An 18,257-nucleotide genomic window follows, 5' to 3' on the forward strand; every position below is an offset into this window, starting at 1 on the left:
TGAATGAAAGCAACAAATAATATACACAGCAACCTGATATGGCAGCTTTCTCTGCTGACTTCCCTGTTATAAAGCTGAAAAATGTACCCCACGGCAGAGTCTGCATTTAACTTCTCGTTCGAAAAATACATGCCACTCTACCCAAGAAAAGGGATAAATCAGTTTAGTCTCTTGAGTCATGACTGATTTTTAAAAATTTTTTGCCCCAATTTCTGATCTTGAGACTCAATAAATGAAGTGCTTGGCTCAGCCTCAAAGAGCCTGGTACATCTGATTTAGAGTGGAAGTCTTAAAACTTGAAAATTGTGCCTGATGCAGTCTCTAATGCTAGCAGCCTAGCAGCCTCACACAACATGGAGGGTCAGTCAAAATCGTCCACATTAGAAACTGACCAATTAGGTCAACCATGAAAACAGTAGCCTTTTATCTACTCTTATAGGAATGCAGGTCATTTAAAATTTGTGGGAGGCATATTCAAATTCAGTAAAGAGTCCATTTTCACTTCCATTTTGGAAAATATGCTTGCCAACTCCTAACTGGGGTGATGTTGGGAGCGCTGGTTTTTTCTTAACATTACAAGACAAGCTCATGGCAGGTGTTGTTCCTCCTCTTGCTCCAAGGGCATCTTGTACATGCTCTCTGAGCATGATCTGTAAGAATCTGCTCCCGGGTTTGTCTCCATCAAGACTGGCAACTTTTTCTCTTATATTCCAAAGCAGTCCATAGCAAAGTAAAAAATACTCAAAAATACTTTTCTACCAGTGTGCTGAATAACACTGTCTTGCTCACTCTTGCTACATATCTCCACCCGTTTGAACCAATAGTTTGGGTGCTGCTCCCACTAATGAAACTTTGGGGCATTTTCATATTAACTGGCAAACTAAGGTTTCGATTTTTTTTTTCCAAAAGGCTTTATTATTTAGGAGGAAATGGCTAATGTAAACCCAGTAGACAAATGGATACTGGTTTGAGAGACTGTAAAACATATGTGTCAATTCAATGAAAAGAAGTGAGTGACAGATTAGTTTAAAACAATACTCCTGGCTGGGTGCAGTGGCTCATGCCTGTAATCTCAGCAATTTGGGAGGTGGAGGTGAGAGAACTTCCTGAGTCCAGGGGTTCAAGACCAGCCTGGGCAACTTGGCAAGACCTCGTCTCTACAATAAGTAAAACAAAATTAGCCAGGTGTGGTGGCACACACCTGTGGTTCCAGTTACTTGGAAGGCTGAGGCAGAAGGATGGCCGGAGCCCAGCAGGCCTAGGCTGTGGTGGCCATGAGCATGCCACTGCACTCCACCTAGAAGACAGGGTGAGACTCCAACTCAAAAAGAAAAAAAGAAAAGAAAAATAACACTCCTGTTTCCTTAATTCCCACATTAGTACATTTTACTTATTATGAAAAACAGGGTACAACGGAAAGGATTAAGTCAAGGTTAGGACAAAAATTGGCCCCAAGTGCCTCAGCAAGGTGACATTAACCCTTTAATGGACAGCTAAAGCTTCAAGTCATTCTAGACCATAGACCAGGATGCTAGGTATCAGGCCTTAGGGATTGCTAGTACTCTTAACAATAAGAACAAATGCCAACAGTTCTTGTTCTGTGGCTAGAACTTTCCAAACAGCAATTTGATTTAATCCTTCTAACATATCAATGAAGTAAGTGCTATCATTATTCTCATTGTAAAGATGAGAAAGCTGAGCCACAGAGACGAAATAAGTTGCCCAAAATTAAGCAGCTGGTAAAAGGCAGAGCCATGACTCAAACCAAAGCACTCTGGCTGCAGTCTCTCTACAGAACTGCATTGCCTTGCTGCTTCCCCAATAACCTTCTATGTACACCAGATGACTAGCAGGGAATCCACATATACATATTTAGAATACTCCATCAGAAAAGCTTCTTTGTTATAAAACACAACCCAGGCCTACCAAAACAGAAAACATACTCCAAATAAACTAAAGCAAACCTATGTTTTCAAGATGGTAGAGTTACTGAGCACATTTACCCCGCTTTAGTTCTCAAATTCCATTGATAGAAAATTTTGAAGAAAAAGAATAAACCATAAAGGTACAAAACAGTGAACAAAATATCACATGGAAATGAATCAATGGGGAAAACAGAGCAGATTACAATTAAAAATAGGCAGCAAAAAGGTCTCCTACAGAGATGACAACTATTTTTCCTGATGAAGTGCAACAGAAATGCAAATCTTTGCGGTAAAAGATATATGGGCTCGGTTTCTGGGGTAATCATCTAAGTATTTGTTAAAAGCTGGTCTACAGCACTAGCACTAAGAACAGCTCTTCTCAGCAGGGGAGTTATCGCCAACCATAGGCCTTGAGTGGAGTGAGTCTATAACTGGGCCTCCTCAACCAACGCAGATTAGCAATTAGGGACGAGGCGACTGCTGAAACAATATTACAAAACTTTTGAGAAAATCTAGTGTAATTAAACAAGTCCTATATTTATAAGTATAAACAGATTGCCAACGATCAAACCAATATAAAACTCAGAAAGCTAACATGAAAGGAAACAAGTCAATATTAATAGAAAAACTTGACATTAAAATTATAACAAATTCTCAGTTTTCTATACCAGTGGAGGATTTGAGGCACAAGAAACCCCAAAACTATTTGCAACTGACACTAAAAATATTCTCTGATTTCTATTATAGTAGATTTACCACCCAAAGAAAAATCTACATAGACTGATTAAAAAAATGAACTTTTATTCTCTAAGAAAATGAGCACTGAGACCTACATTCTGCCTCCAGCTCCAAGTCCAATATTTTATGCAGCCCTGGGAAAATTACCACTTTTATGTTTTAATTCTCTAGTATATTAAGTGGGGAAACAGATGGAATCCAGCCCTGGTTAGAAATTTTGCTACCTCTGGTCATACCTCTATAATATCTATTTCCTAAGATGGGTCAATGCATAGTCAGTAGTTTTGATTACCTTTAGTAGTAAAGAAGGATGCCTGGCCAGGCACAGTGTCTCACACCTGTAATCCCAGCACATTAAGAGGACGAGTTAGGAGAATTGCTCAAGCCCAGGAGTTCAAGACAAACCTGGACAACATAGCAAACCTTGTCTGTATAAAAATATTTTTAAAAATGAGCCAGGTGTGGTGGCACACACCTGTAGTCCAAGTTACTCAGAAGGATCGCCTGAGCCCAGGAGTCAAGGCTGCACTGAGCCATTATCATGCCTACACTCAAATCTGGGCAACAGAGACCCTGACTCACAAAAAAAGAAAGAAAGAAAAGAAAAGATAAAAATGATGCCTATTATCCTCTTCAGGAGAAATTGAGAGAAAGGTCTCTACTTTTGTCAAATGATTCTAAAGAACACACTCTGAATTCTGGAGAGTCTAGAGTGAGCACCACTGAATAAATACCGCTAGGACTTGATCTGTTAAATCCAGGAAACCAAAGAAACACTGCCAGTAACTGAGCCATTTGAGGCACTACTCACTATGGGATTACTGCACATAAAGCTTGGAACAGTCCATCAGATCTGTATCAGCAATGGGAGACATGGTGTTTGAATGAAGCAGACTTCAGATTTAGGTACTTACTAAACATATACTCATTAAATAACCACCACATTCCAAGTGTTGGATCAAGCAATATGCTATACTAACAAGTCAAAACCATCCTCAAAAGGGCCAAAAACTGTTAAAACACATTCACAGTCACTGGTACAAAAGTGATGGTAGACAGTCACTGCTAAACTAGGATATCAAGTACGTAAAGATAATATGCATATAAATAACAAGACGTAAGAAAAAGATGTTCCATAGTGTCTGTCAAGTTGAGGTCTTAATAGGGCTCTTCATAAATGCTATTAAATTCTTCATTAAAATGTGCTTTCCATTAAAAGAAATGAGACACAGCAACCAAATAACTGGACCTTGCTTGAGTTCTGATTCAAATAATCATAAAAATTAATTTCATGAAACAACTGGGAAAAATTTAAACACACAGTGAATATCTGATGATAAAAAACTATGATAATGGCATTGGGTTATCAGGAAAAAACAAAACTGAAGTGGTGGTGCTTATCTTTTTAGAAATACATACTATAGTGATTGTATGAAGTTATGCAATGTCTAGGATTTACATTAAAATAATATGGAGAAGACGATAGTGGTAGAGATGAAGCCGCCTGTCTATGCAATGATAACTGCTGAAGCCGGGTGCTGGATTCACGGGGGTAATTACACTATTTTCTCAACTTTTACATATAGTTGAAATTTTCATAATTAAAAAATGCTTTACATATACAAAGCAAAGGTGACTCATTCTTACCTTTACTAGAATCTTTTATTACAACATCAGAGATTTCAAAAAGTTTCAGAGGAAGGGGCATCTTGCGATTTGCTGCTAAGGTCTTCAGGAGGCCAGGAAGAAGGGTAGTGCGTGCCACCTACAGGAAGAGATATAAAATTGCACTGACCAAATAGGAACCCAACAAGACAAAGTGAAAAGACTTCACAGCTTCATAGAAAGCCTAAAAATATCCAGCTCATTTTATTTTTTTATTTTTTAGACTTGAGGTCTTACTCTACCTCCCAAACTAGAGTGCAGTGGCATGATGGCTCACTGCAGCCTCCACCTCCTGGGCTTAAGCAATCCTCCCACCTCAGCTCCTGAGTAGCTGAGACTACAGGCGCGCATCGCCATGCCTGGTTACCAAGTCATTTTCAATTTTCAATTGCAGGACACATAAACTGAACTGAAAAGAATCGAAAACATTCTGGCTTCCAAATTTACAGGATGAAAAATAATATATTTGAACATGAGAAACAAATATTATCATTTAAATATGCTTGTTCTTGTCTGCGGATTGTTTATTTTATTATCATTTTTTAAAATTAAAGTTGGCTTTCAAGATTTCAAACACATGGATGTAAATTTTCATATCCCACCTCATTTCACAAAGTCACTGAAATAGATTATAAAAAATACAAATGTTTAAATAGATTAAACATAATTTAATCAAAGTTTTTAAAAACCAGGACCAGGGAAAATATAAAAGCAACTAAAACAGCAGCACAATGAGAAAAACAATACAAATATGCTAAAAATAAAAACAAAACAAAACACACCACACAGTTGTAGGCAGGCTGTGAATGCATCTCTCAGCTTTTTATTAAGTAAAGCAAATATGAAAATATGTAGTTATTTCATCCTTACTATTCACATCCCAGTTATTAAGAAAAGCAAAATGTCTCTGCTTTTGTCTCTGAAATAAATTTCTCTCTTTAAGCTGTATGAGATACGTTAGCTTCCAATTCACATCACAAGAAGGGTGTCATGAGCAGTGGTATGACACTATTGTCAAGATCTGGCTCTGCAGACAGACTCCAAGCACCATCATCTTTTGCCAGACTATATTGCCTAAGCTTCTTAAGCTGGCTTCTGTGCCTCCTCTCCCACCATCTTATGGCCTATTCTCCAACAGAGTGGTCCTTTAAGGTGGAAATCACACCAGGCAACTCCCCGGTCAAAAATTGCCGACAGGCTTCCATCTGATTTTGAATAAAATCCATGCCCTACGTGGGGCTCTATATGATGTGGCCCTGGCTCCCTCTCCACCATCATCCCCTGCTGCTCCCCGGGGCTTCCTGCACTCCAGCCACACTGGATGGTATATGGTCAGCAAGCAAGTTTCTGTCTCAGGCCTCCACATCTGCTCGTCCTCATACTTCTTCCTCTAGATTCACATGTGACTGACTGCCTTCATGTGTCTGCACCAATGTTCTTTCCCATGGTGGTTTGTCCTAACTGCCCTAGCTAAAACAACAGTCCCTCTTAGAGCCTGCTCAAGTAACAGTAAACACCTAAAAGGTTTTGCTAGATTGTATGTTGAAGAAAAAGAACATCTTTGCCATCATATTCACTCAACCAGCAAGCTGCTATTAGCCTTCAACGTGGTGCTTCTTAAATACTATCCACTTTCCCAACTGGAGGAAAACTATTTATAGGACCAAAACTACAATGTTAACAGTTAAAAGGAAATTTAATTTATTGAAATATCAACAAGCTACTTTTGTAGAAGATAACTTTTAATTTTTTGTTTATTTTATAAACCTTATTTGTTTATTTAAAAATCTACAGCAACACACAAAAAAATTAAACCTGACTCTGATCAACCTTCTATATCTAACTACCAATTTACTAAATACTTAGGGGACTACTGGAATGTATTCAGTAAAATCCTCAATGTGGGAATTCTACAGGACAAATGATCCCATTTCATCAATAAACAAACTGAAAGGGAAAAGATAGAGAAAGAGGAAAATGGATGGATGGAGGTGCAACTTGTAGATTAAAAAAACATACTTTTTTTGAGTCAAGGTCTTACTATCACTGAGGCTGGAGTGCAGTGATGATCACAGCTCACTGCAGCCTTGACCTCCTAGGCTCAGACAATTCTTCCGCCTCAGCCTCCCGAGTAGCGGGAACTACAGATGCATGCCACCATGCCTAGTTAATTTTATTTTTTTAAATCTTTTTGTAAAGACATAGTCTAGCTTTGTTGCCCAGGCTAGTCTCGAACTCCTGGGCTCAGGCAATCCTCTCACCACAAGACTAAAGAAGATTTAAGGAGTGTACCAATCAACTTTGATGTATGAACCACATTTGAATCCCAACTCAAACTGTAAAAAATAAATTGAGACAAATGGGAAAACTTAAACAATGACTGGATATGCGAGGAATCAGTCTCGGGGTCTCATTCTGTCTCCCAGACTGGAGTGCCATGGCAAGATCATAGCTCACTGAAGCTATGAGCATTAAGGAGTATTATTGTTAACTTGGGAAGGCTGTAATAATATCCTGCAAGTTTGTTTAAAATAATTATAATTTTATGTATATTTGCTAAGTAATATTCTTATTATCTTGTCTATTCTTTAACATATTCACTATCAGAAAGGAGCCCAAAGTTACAAATTATGCAGGAGAAGTATGAGTTTAGACAATACGATGAGTTACAAGCCCATGGACAACTTTCCATTTAATTTAACCATCCATAAATATAAACCTGTTAGTCACAATGGCAATGGTAGGGCATACATGTTGGTAAAGCAGGGGCAAATGTAAAATCTGTAAAGGCTAAAAGACAGACACTCATCTCTAATGTATTTTATGCAGACAACTAATTCTTAAGTGTGGTAAGTCACTGCTAGTTAGAGTGACAATGAATGTTTTTCTAATTTTTCCTTCCACTTACATATCATAGATAAGACAGGATATAAACCCAAAAGAATATAAGTTACCACAGCTTACAAAATCTACCAAGCTTAATAAGTAAAACTGGGAGGAAAAGATAAATTTGGAAAAAAACAAAAATCTATTAAGATTTACTGAAAAATCACTCTAAGCAAATGAACTGAAAACCTCTTATTAAAAGAACACCATGGGTCGGGTGTGGTGGCTTTTGCCTATAATTCCAGCACTTAGGGAGGCCACGGCAAAAGAATGGCTTGAGCCCAGAAGTTTGAGACAAGCCAAGGCAACATAGCAAGACCTGAGACCTCATCTCAGAGAAACAGAGAGAGGGAGGGAGGGCAGGCAGGCAGGTAGGCAGGCAGGTGGAACATGGACATGCAGAAAAGCTAGACCTCAGAAACAAAATGTAACAATTCATTATCACATGCCTTCTAAGACTAGTATAAGAATTCTTCAAAGTTTTGACCATAAATATACGTGTACATAAATAATTCATGTACTTGATGCATATTATTAGCAATTAGTTCTTTAACTAGTTTAGCTCTAATCTACCACATTAGTTGGTAGTTCTATAAAATTTATAATTTTTAAATTTAAATCTAAACATTTTCAGAACTTCTAGAATTTTTTTTTAGAATTAATCCAATCTTTTACTTTTACATAAGTGAAAATTCAAGTCCAAAGAACTGACCTCAAATCAGAATTCAGATTTGATTTACGAGAACATTAACCTTCTTAAAAACCTATCCTTCCAGGCAGGGTGCTGTGGCTCACACCTGTAATCCCAGCACTTTGGGAGGCTGAGGTCAAGAGGACTGCCTGAGCCCATGGATTTGAGACCAGCCTGGGCAACTTGGCAAGACCTCATCTCTGACAATAAATCAAGAAAAATTAGCCTGGTGTGGTGACACATGACCGTAGTTCCAGTAGCTTGGAAGGCTAAAGCGGAAGTTGACCTGAGCCCAACTGGTAGAGGCTGTGGTGGCCATGAATGTGCCACTGTCCTCCAGCCTGAGAGAAAGAGTGAGACTCTGACTTAAAAAACAAAAACAAAAACAAAATCCTTCCAATTGTACGAGTTCCCTTGATTTTAGGAGACATGATTTTCTCTAAAGTCTGGGTTTAAAAACATGTAGAATTGCATATGCAAGAGAAATACAATGAGAGCTTATTAGTATGAAAGAGATGCAATTATTTAAAGTCATTAATAAGCAAATATAGAATAATTTTGAAATAACTTTCTTCTAGAGTTAATATTCTAATCTATATCATAAATCAGCTAACACTTAATGTTAGTATCATTATCATTTAAATATTCCTAAACTCTGTATGAAACTGCCAATAAATTTGTACAATTACAATAAAAGACACAAGCAAGCAGCCTAGCAAGAACTGATAAAATGGCTAAATTCAAAGTAAATGACTTATGAAGGCACCGGGGACAGATTTTGATTCATTTATTATAAGTGAATGAAAGAGACAAAATCTGAAAATAGTATTAAAAGACCAATTATAAAATGGAAAGTTCAGGCTGAGCATAGTGGCTCATGCCTGTAATCCTAACACCTTGGGAGGCCGAGGCAGAAGGACTGCTTGAGTCTAGGAGTTCGAGACCAGTCTAGGCAATATAGCAAGATCTCATCTCTACAAAAAAATTTAAAAATTAGCCAGACATGGTGGCACGCACCTGTAGTCCCAGCTTACTGGGAGGCTGAGATGGAAGAATCACCTATGCCCAGGGGTTGAAGGCTGCAGTGAACCATGATCGTGGCAGTGAGACCTCAACTAAAAACTAAAAAAAAATTTTAAATAATAAACTTAAAATAATAAAGTAGAAAGTTCAAACAAGAGAGATTGGACCAGATCACACAAAGCAAATAAGAATCAACTATAATCAAGAAAAATTATTTTAAAAGTTGTAAGAATTTTTGTCATCAAAGTATGTAAGAAGCAACTATAAACTTACCCAAGAGATTATACAAAAAGAGCCCTAAAATTTCATGACCTGAGGTATAATGACTAAAGAGACTTCTCTTAACCCAGGTACTACCTTCCTGTTTTTACCCAAATTCTTACCTATTTAAAATTCTTACCTGAAATTCGGCTGTTTTAGGATTACTTATGTGAACTGCCTTTGTTGCAGAGATATCCACACCAAGTTTATCAGCAATATCTTCTTGGGAGCACTAAGAAATGTATATAAAATAGATTGATATGGAAAAGCAATAGCCAAATTAAATATAAAAAGGAATGTTTCTTTTTTTTATCCTCTACAAATATCAGTAAGTTAAGAATAAACATACACCAATTTCAGCCCACAGCAGATGCAATTTAACATTAATAGCTCTCTCACAATGATTTCCAGCCATGATTCAGAGCTAAAGTACATTTTTCATGTGGAAACAGTATAACCTGTACTCAGGCCCTTCCTAAGCTTGTTTCCAATTTACCTTTCAAGTCTAATCTCCCACAGTTCCCTGAACCTTACACTTTTCCTTACTTTTACCTGAAATGCCCTCCCTGTGCCCACTTGCTGCCATTCCCCAAGGTCCTACGTAAATGACCTCTCTCCCATGAGAATATTCCTAACTACTTCAATCAGAAATTCTCTCTCCCCGCTTGAGATTCTCATGGCTTTTGTTTTGACTACCACCATAATCCTTGCTAAATCCATACTGACTTATGGCAGAAGGGTAGGACTGATAACAGAATTCAAGTGGCCTCATCTCTGCCCAGTGCTTTTTCTTCTCTATCATTAAATTTCTGTGTCCATACTTGAAGCTCCTAGTAACAAATAAACTGCTTAGTACGCACCACCAAAAAGAGAAAGATGCTTGTCACCCTCAGAAACCAGCATTGTAGGCACAAGTTATTAAAATAAAACTCATTGACTATTAAATATATATCAAATCCAAAATAAATAAGATAATTCAAGTACAGTGCCTAGCACGAGGTAACTGCTCAAAAAATATCAACAGTGATAACTGACAAATTGTTACCAAGGTTAAATAATTATCACGTATATTAATGCTAGTTTTTTTAAAAGAATTTAAAACTTAACATGAAAACTGATATACCAACAGATTACTATATTAATTTCCAATGTTAGGCAATATTGCTCATTGTACTGTTCTACAAAATAAGTTTTCAAGGACTAGATGACCACTATTTCACTTAGAAAAACACAATTGAGCACACTAAAGTGGCAGAAAGAATTAATTTGATGTCAGTGTCAGTTCTAGTGATTCTTGCCATGCTCTCTTGAGAAAGGTCCTGAAGCCACATCCAGGCAAAGCAGAAAAGAACCCCGTTCCATTACAGCTGCAGAGGTGGAGAACAGTGACAGGCATACTGAGAATAAGCATTTTCCCTACAGTACACAGAGGTCTTATAACAAGATTTAGGTATAATGGGATCAATTAATTAGGAAATGAAATTTACATGATGCAATTCAAACAAACTAGTACTATTTATGCAAAAGGAGAATAACTCCACAGACTCATGGCAGTGTAGCTATGTATCTGAGTGACCTTGTGTTTTATCATGACAACAAGGGATAGTGATAAGAAGCAATATAAATTAAGCTACCTAAAGTGGCAGTAGCTAGTATACAAAAAGAAATATTCCAATGTTAACATTTACGTGTTTATTTTAATGTGTTAGAAAAAAATATGGTAAATGAAGTCCATAATTTTCATGGATAGTACTCTCATAACAAGTAGGCAAGTCAATTCAAGTGAGTTAATATAAAAGAAAATATTACAACTAACTACTATAAAGATAAAGCAAAATTTATAATGATGACATGTAAATTATTTAAACTTGGGAAGTCAAGGACTACGTTTTAGAAAAAAAATGGTGGGCCAGGCTTGGTGGCTCAGCCTGTAATCCCAGCAGTGTGGGAGGCCGAGGAGAGGATTGCCTGAGCCTGCGGGTTCGAGACCAGTCCAGGCAACTTGGTGAGACCTCGTCTCTACAATAAATTAAAAATTAGCCGGGCATGGTAACATGTGCCTATAGTTCTGGCTACTTGGAAGGCTGAGGCAGAAGGATCACCACAGCCCAGCAGGTTGAGGCAGTAGTGGTCGTGAGCGTGCCACTGCCCTCCAGCCTGGGCAACAGAGTAATACTCCAACTAAAAAAAAAAAGAAAGAAAGAAAAAGAAAAAGAATGGCTGCTACTCTTGTGGAAAACTGGATGCAATAACACAGACCATCTTTGCTCAGTCCCGTTTAGGTTTGCTTATAAAGTGTGTAACTTTATAAACAACTTCAATGTTGAAATTCCCATAGGAAGCTTATTACAAATTTGAAACTCTCTAGAAGCTCACTCCTGCCTCTGCCCCCAGTGATAAACAATGAGTATGCTAAAGAGACTGGACAGCTGAACAGACTGTGTCTAACATCCCTGGTGTGACAGTTCAGTCACAGGCCTTGGATGTAGACAGGTCTGTGCTGGAATCCCAGATCCACAGCTGACTGGCTGCCTAGAGTAGGACAAGTTACTTAGTTAACTGCTATAAGAGACCAGAACACCTACTTCACTGGAGTGTACTGAGAAGAAATGGAATCATGTATATAAAGCTCTTGGTATAGGGTAAACACGCCTTGCAGTGCAGTCACCAGTCAGGACTCAGCCTATGTGCTCCTCTCCAAAGATGCGTGGGGCTACAAAGTTACAAAATCAAAATGCACTACTGGATGGACAAGGTAGCTCAAGCCTACAATCCCAGCACTTTGGGAGGCCAGGGTGAGAGGACTGCCTGAGCCCATGGGTTCCAGAACAGCCTGGGCAACTTGGTGAGACCTCATCTCTACAATAAACCAAAAAATTAGCCGGGCGTCATAGCACGAGCCTGTAGTTCCAGCTACTTGGAGGGCTGAGGCAGAAGGATCGCCTGAGACCTGCAGGTCGACGCGGGGTGGTCGTGAGTGTGCCACTGCAATCCAGACTGGGTGACAAAGTGAAACTCCAACTCAAAAAAAATGAGGATGTATTCCTATGCCACGTACATATTTTTAAAAATAAAAATACATTTCTCAATGTTATTTTTTGTGTCTCACTTTGCATGAAATCATGGATGCTCAGGACTGTAAACGTACACATATATGCATATAAATGACAGGGCACTCCAAGCCTAGAGTACACAGCATGAGACAATATAGAAACACCACTCCAGGAGGCCAAAGGCCCCGACTCTGCTTATGGTTCCCCTGCTGACTGTTCAAAATGTGTTAGGTATTTATCCTCTCTCAGTCTCTCTCATTGGTATAGTGCCTGGCAAACAATAAATGCTCGACTAATGTTGAATGAATGCCGAGTCAGAAAAATGAAAGTGTTAAATAAACTAGAAGTAAGGTCCTTTTTTCTTTTTTGTTTTTCTCCCTGGGCTTAGCTCGGCTGAGAATAAAGTTCCTTAAATACTCTAAGAGATTGGGAATTTCAGGGCTAGGGTTGACTTACATTTTGGGGAGAAAAAGAAGTAGCATTTTTCCCCACAGAGCGTTAAACTTACTTGAATACTGAAAAACTACTTGTAGGCACCACAGAATTGCTCAGTAAGAGAAAAAAAAAAGAAACTACAAATTGCATACACATTTTATTCTTTCAAATGGTCAATCTGGTGGGGGAGGGAGATTTCTTTCTGATTTTGTAATAAAATTCATTTCCTGATTTAGGTCTTTTATGTTAGCTTTTCAACTCAAAGCAAATGTTTATGAACATGTTCAAAGACAAAGAAAGAAGTTTAATGTGGAACAGTCCACAAGCCCTTACCCAGGGCGGCATCTAGTGGGCACAGCACAACCAAATTAAGACCAAATATTCTAACTTAATAAATTTGGTTATGAAATATACTGTGAACTCTCAATACTCACAAACTGTAAAATACTTTGTCATCTGTCATTTAAGACATTTTTTTCTAGGCCTTCATGTTCTTCTGTGACTGTAAAAAAGAAATGCTTCAACATTTCTTTACCAGAAATTGTACAATCCCAAGTAACAAACTCATTCTTCCAGAATCTGGAAAGTCTAGATTGCATAAGCTCATATAAAGAATAATAAAGTAATTTAGAGACTCTAACAATCAGCTGAGCAGAAAAAGCATGTAAGACATACCAGAGCAAAGGTAAGCACTTCAGTGAATCCAGTGGCTGCCATGTCAAGTCTGAGAAGTTCAGTGAACTTATTAAGAGGAAGCTGAAAAAAAAAGTATTCACTTTACACTCCCCTCAATAAGATTTCCTGGGGGGGGGGCACAACTCATCAACAAGGGTACCTGCATAATGAACATTTGTATACCTAACCCTGAATTGTACCCCACATCTTTCAAAGAAAAAATTTAAAATCAGGCCAGGCTTGGGAAGCCGAGGCGAGCTGCTTGCCTGAGCCCACGGGTTCGAGACCCACCAGGGAAACATGGCGAGATCTCGTCTCTACAATAAATCAAAAATTAGCTGGGCATGGTAGTGTGCGCCTGTAGTTACGGCTACTTGGAAGGCTGAGGCAGAAGAATCGCCGGAGCCCAGCAGGTTGAGGCTGTGGTGGCCAGGAGCATGCCACTGCACTCCAATCTGGGCAACGGAGTGAGACTCCAACTCAAAATAAATAAATAAATAAATGAAAATAAATTTTAATAAAATTTTAAAAAATGTTTCCTACTTCTTTAAAAAAAAAGATATTTACAGAACACGTCATTAAAAGGAAACTACCCTTCTACCCTTACTATATCGCTAATGCCATCATTTCCCCATCAGCACTATTCTCTCCTTCCCACTGCTTTGCCACCTTGGCTCCTACACAGATGTACAACTGCAAACCCCACCACACACACAGAGCTTCTGCCTTCAGGCCCAAATTGAGAAAATGAATCTCCTAGTTAGATATTCAACAAGGGCTCCAAACGCAAAACCTGTCTTTCTTCAAAGAACTAGTCATCACAGGTTTTCAACTTAGTCCAATCATTTGGGCATCTGTTTTGTATCCTCTCTATAGCAAATGCCTCTCATATCGAAGCATGTCCAAATACTGCTTAATTCCTACGTTCTGTCTTCCTGAAGTCTTCCTGGCATTCAATAATCAGTTTCTAACAATAAGGAGTGTTTACTTAAGGGTGCAATCTTACTTGATTAGCTATGGTATATGTTTTCGGGAGAGTCATCTGAATGTTGTTATATCCATAAGCAATAGCTGCATCTTCTATAATATCACATGCATGCATAACATCAGCTCTGGTCGGAGGGATTTCAACCTCAATCTGATTCCCATCACCTATGACTTCTGACTTTAAACACATCCTGGTCAGAAGCTTGGCAAGATTTTCTGGAGTTTCTCTGAAATAGGAATGTATAAACCATACATTTCACTGAATTACTTAAAACAGGTTTATATTTTGTTTTAAAATATGCTATTATCTGAAATAGCAGCCTTTCCTCCTTTCCTTTAGAGTTCTGTCAGAAACCAGACAGCCTAATAATGCTCTACCATTCTTTAACATACTCTGAGGATATCAGAACCCAAGCATTCTTTCAGAAAAAATTAAATAGCCTTGTATGTACTTTGTTCTTGAATTCTCTCCAACAGTAAATAAATAAACGAAGTTTTCAGAACATACCTGATTCCAACTTTTTTGTTAATTAGATCAGCTCTCACCATCTCCTTTCGATAAGATAGTTCCTTAAAGAGAAAGAGTGACAAGCTTAAATCATTCCCCATCAGATATAGCTTTAGACTGTGTCTCATTCAATTTGTCATTTCCGCAGTTTTACCACCTTCCCAGGAAATGGTCATTAGAGTCACAGGTTGAGAATAAACTTGATATTTCAAAACAGTATTATGGAGGAACAGATTTGCTACATTAGATTCATATATGAACATTCTACTTGCTAGACAATTGGCACTGCTTAGAAATAACATAAAATGCCAAACAAGTTTCCCTTTCAGATGGCCAACCCCATTTTCTACAGTAAAATATGGCTGCATTCCATCACATGAAAGATGTTTAAAAATCCTGCTGAATATATTCAGTCTCATCTCATACAAGCAGGTGTATATGACCAAGAAAGAATGATTCCAGTGTCACAATATACTATCAAGGATATTAGGTCTAAGAGAGTTATGAAGACATTCCTTTCTTACCACTTCCCAGGTAGGAAAATATAATGATACCCCAACTCCTGGCTAACTGTCTGCTCCAGAAGACAGAAGGGGTAGGAACAGTTTATGAATTGGTACTCACTCTGCTTTTTTTTTTTTGAGTAGAAGTCTCACTCCGTGGCCCAGACTGGAGTGCAGTGGCCGCTCCCGGCCACTGCTACCTTGACCTGCTGGGCTACAGCGATCCTTCCACCTCAGCCATCCAAGTAGCTGGAACTACAGGCATGCGCTAACACACCTGGCTAATTTTTTGATTTATTGTAGAGATGAGGTCTCGCCAACTTGCCGAGGCGGGTCTTGAACCACGGGCTCAGACAATCCACTCACCTCAGCCTCCCAAAGCACAGGATTACAGGCTGAGCCACCGAACTCGGCCACTCTGCTTTAAACACTATGTTAACTCTACCACATTAGGTGAGAACAAACACATAAAGCCCAGGCTTCGGAAGCACACTTATGAATATTTCTTTTCACTGAATCACTCTCAAAAATATAAATAGGCCACACATTTAAAAACCTGTTTCGATACAAGTAAGAGCAATGGGCCAGAGCCTGCTATGCAAAACACAGTCCTCAGAGCAGAAGCATCAGCATCGTCTGAGTGTTTATGAGAAAGGCAGCTGCAGGTCTTGACAGCTAGTGGCAGTGACTCTGGCGCTAAAGTCCAGTGTGCAAGTTATCAAGATCCCTAGGTGATGCAAATGCACAGTAGAGTTTGAAAGACACTAGAATAGATGCTAATGATTACAACAGTGATAACAAACCTTTCTGGACAGTTCCTATGAGCTACGCAGTTAATATGAGCTGAACAGTATAAGATGCACCTATAAGATAATCTTATTTATCTACAACAGATGCTATTAGTATTTTCATTTCACAGATAAGGAATTTGAGTTTTAGTGGAATTACTAGTCCCAGGTCACAATGATAAGCTATTGAGCCCAAGTGCTGCTATATTCCCAGTGCTTAGAAAAATGCTTTTCAGATAATAAATATTAGGCACACATTTAATGAGTGAATTCATGAAGTAACTAATGAAGAAAATACTGAGTCAATAAACAAACTGAAATAGCCTAATTACAAAGCACATACCATTAACCATTAGTATCTCTGACTACATACCATTTATTTCCTCTTGTTCTCTTATTCCAAAACTTTATTATTTTCTACAAATAATAAAAGATTAGAAAAATAACTTTCAAAGTGTTTGGGAAAATATGCTATTTCATGTGAGGAAGAATCAGTATCCCCCAGAGGATCCCTCTCTTAGGAGGAAATAAATTAACAAATGCCCAAACATCCATGTAATACTCCTTTTCAGAGACCCCCCCATTTCAATTTATGAAAGATCTCTATAATACAAATAAATGATTCTAAGTGATTATCTACATAAGGAGAAAAGTGAGCCAAATTTTAAAATCTACTTCTCCTTTTCTTTATAAAAATACATATTCAATTGACAATTCTTCATATAAAAAAAGGAAAAATTTCCTTAAATCAGAGTTTAAAAAAAAAAACAAAAACACAGACTAAAAAGCTCATCAACAAGGGTACCTACATAGTGAACATTTGTATATCTAACCCTGAGTTGTACTCCACATCTTTAAAGTTATTAAAAAAAAAAAAAAAAGCTATCTCTGGCTAATCCCAATTGCTACTGTCATAAACTAAAAATGGTTACAAATTTTTTCCCTTTCTCCATCCCTGACCTTGCAATGTGACACTGCAGAGCCTCCTATTAGGAGATGGTGTCTATTTTCCCATCCCTCAAATCGAGCCTTATGACTGGCTGTGATCAACAGAATACCATGCATGAAAAGCACCTGGGCACTGGGCTTACTCTCTTGCTGCTGGGAACCCTGCAACCAACATCATGTAAAAAAGCCCAAGCTAGTCTGCTGAAGGATGAGGGACACATGACCTGTTGGTCCTACTGCCAAGCAGACACGTGAGTGAGGCCATTCTAGACCATTCAGCAGCTACCCAACTGGCCATCTGACTACACACATGAGCAAGCCCAGCAGAGATTAGCTAAGCTTGCTCAGACCAGAAAAACCAACCAGTTGACTAAGAGAGTCATGAGGTAAATAAATGGTTGTTGTTTTGGGTCACTAAGTCTTCAGGTAGTCTGTTAAATAACAAAAGGTAACTGATAACAGGTACTAAACTCCAAATCAATTTTTAAAAAACTGATAGTGCCCATATGATTTCAGTTATGCTTTCCACAGTTACACATTTATTTGGAACTGTAATTAATACCATAGAATAAAATATGATGCTAAATGCTAGTGTTTTCAGAAACGGAAAGATTTTTATTTTGACAGGCTTTTTATCTACTTTAAAAGCTATTTAAATAGTAGAAACTATTTCAGGCTCTGATTCACTTCAAAAATGACAGAGAAATAGTGAAAAATTAAAAGTAAAAAAAAAAAGCACATCAAAGAATGGTGTCATTGAATCAGTAAATGACTCTGGTCCTGTTATGTTTTAGAATGGTCACCTTTGTATCAAGTAGAGAGGAGAAAAGCCCAGTTGTATAAGAATACTAGCTTCAACTTTTTTACTAAGATTCTATGTCTTGACAATAATTATCTATTAGTTACAGTGATAGTCTTCAGCAACTGTTAATTCAAGTGTGAACAGAATAATAGGTTTGGAAGACTGAGTAACCCTAAAAGGAGACTATTAATTACCCAGTTAATAACTTCTAGTGTTGGCCATTGCTTTGCTAAACTCTGTTCGGGCTATGTGGCTCTTTGAGTTATGGTTGCCATGCTTCGTAAGCTTTGGTCCCCTCCCCTACCTTGGGGAGGTGAATCTCCTCTCTCTCTCCAACTTACTTTCTAAATAAACTATATTTTCTAATCT

General features: G+C 38.1%; 1 protein-coding gene across 3 annotated transcripts in view; it reads right to left on the minus strand.

Moving 5' to 3' along the window:
- FARSB (phenylalanyl-tRNA synthetase beta subunit) overlaps positions 1 to 18,257 on the minus strand; it is an 82,994-nt gene that overhangs the window by 34,667 nt on the left and 30,070 nt on the right. For all 3 annotated transcript variants that reach the window (XM_008057711.1, XM_008057710.1, XM_021712163.1), the window contains 5 exons: positions 14,848 to 14,909; positions 14,359 to 14,566; positions 13,353 to 13,433; positions 9,329 to 9,421; positions 4,311 to 4,428 (listed from right to left, as the gene is read on the minus strand). In XM_008057711.1, coding sequence (XP_008055902.1) covers positions 4,311 to 4,428; positions 9,329 to 9,421; positions 13,353 to 13,433; positions 14,359 to 14,566; positions 14,848 to 14,909 — 562 coding nt within the window. The remainder of the gene's footprint in view (positions 1 to 4,310; positions 4,429 to 9,328; positions 9,422 to 13,352; positions 13,434 to 14,358; positions 14,567 to 14,847; positions 14,910 to 18,257) is intronic.

The sequence above is a fragment of the Carlito syrichta genome, unplaced genomic scaffold (assembly GCF_000164805.1).
Source record: "Carlito syrichta isolate Samal-C Ts95f unplaced genomic scaffold, Tarsius_syrichta-2.0.1 Scaffold303111, whole genome shotgun sequence".
Taxonomy (NCBI): domain Eukaryota; kingdom Metazoa; phylum Chordata; class Mammalia; order Primates; family Tarsiidae; genus Carlito; species Carlito syrichta.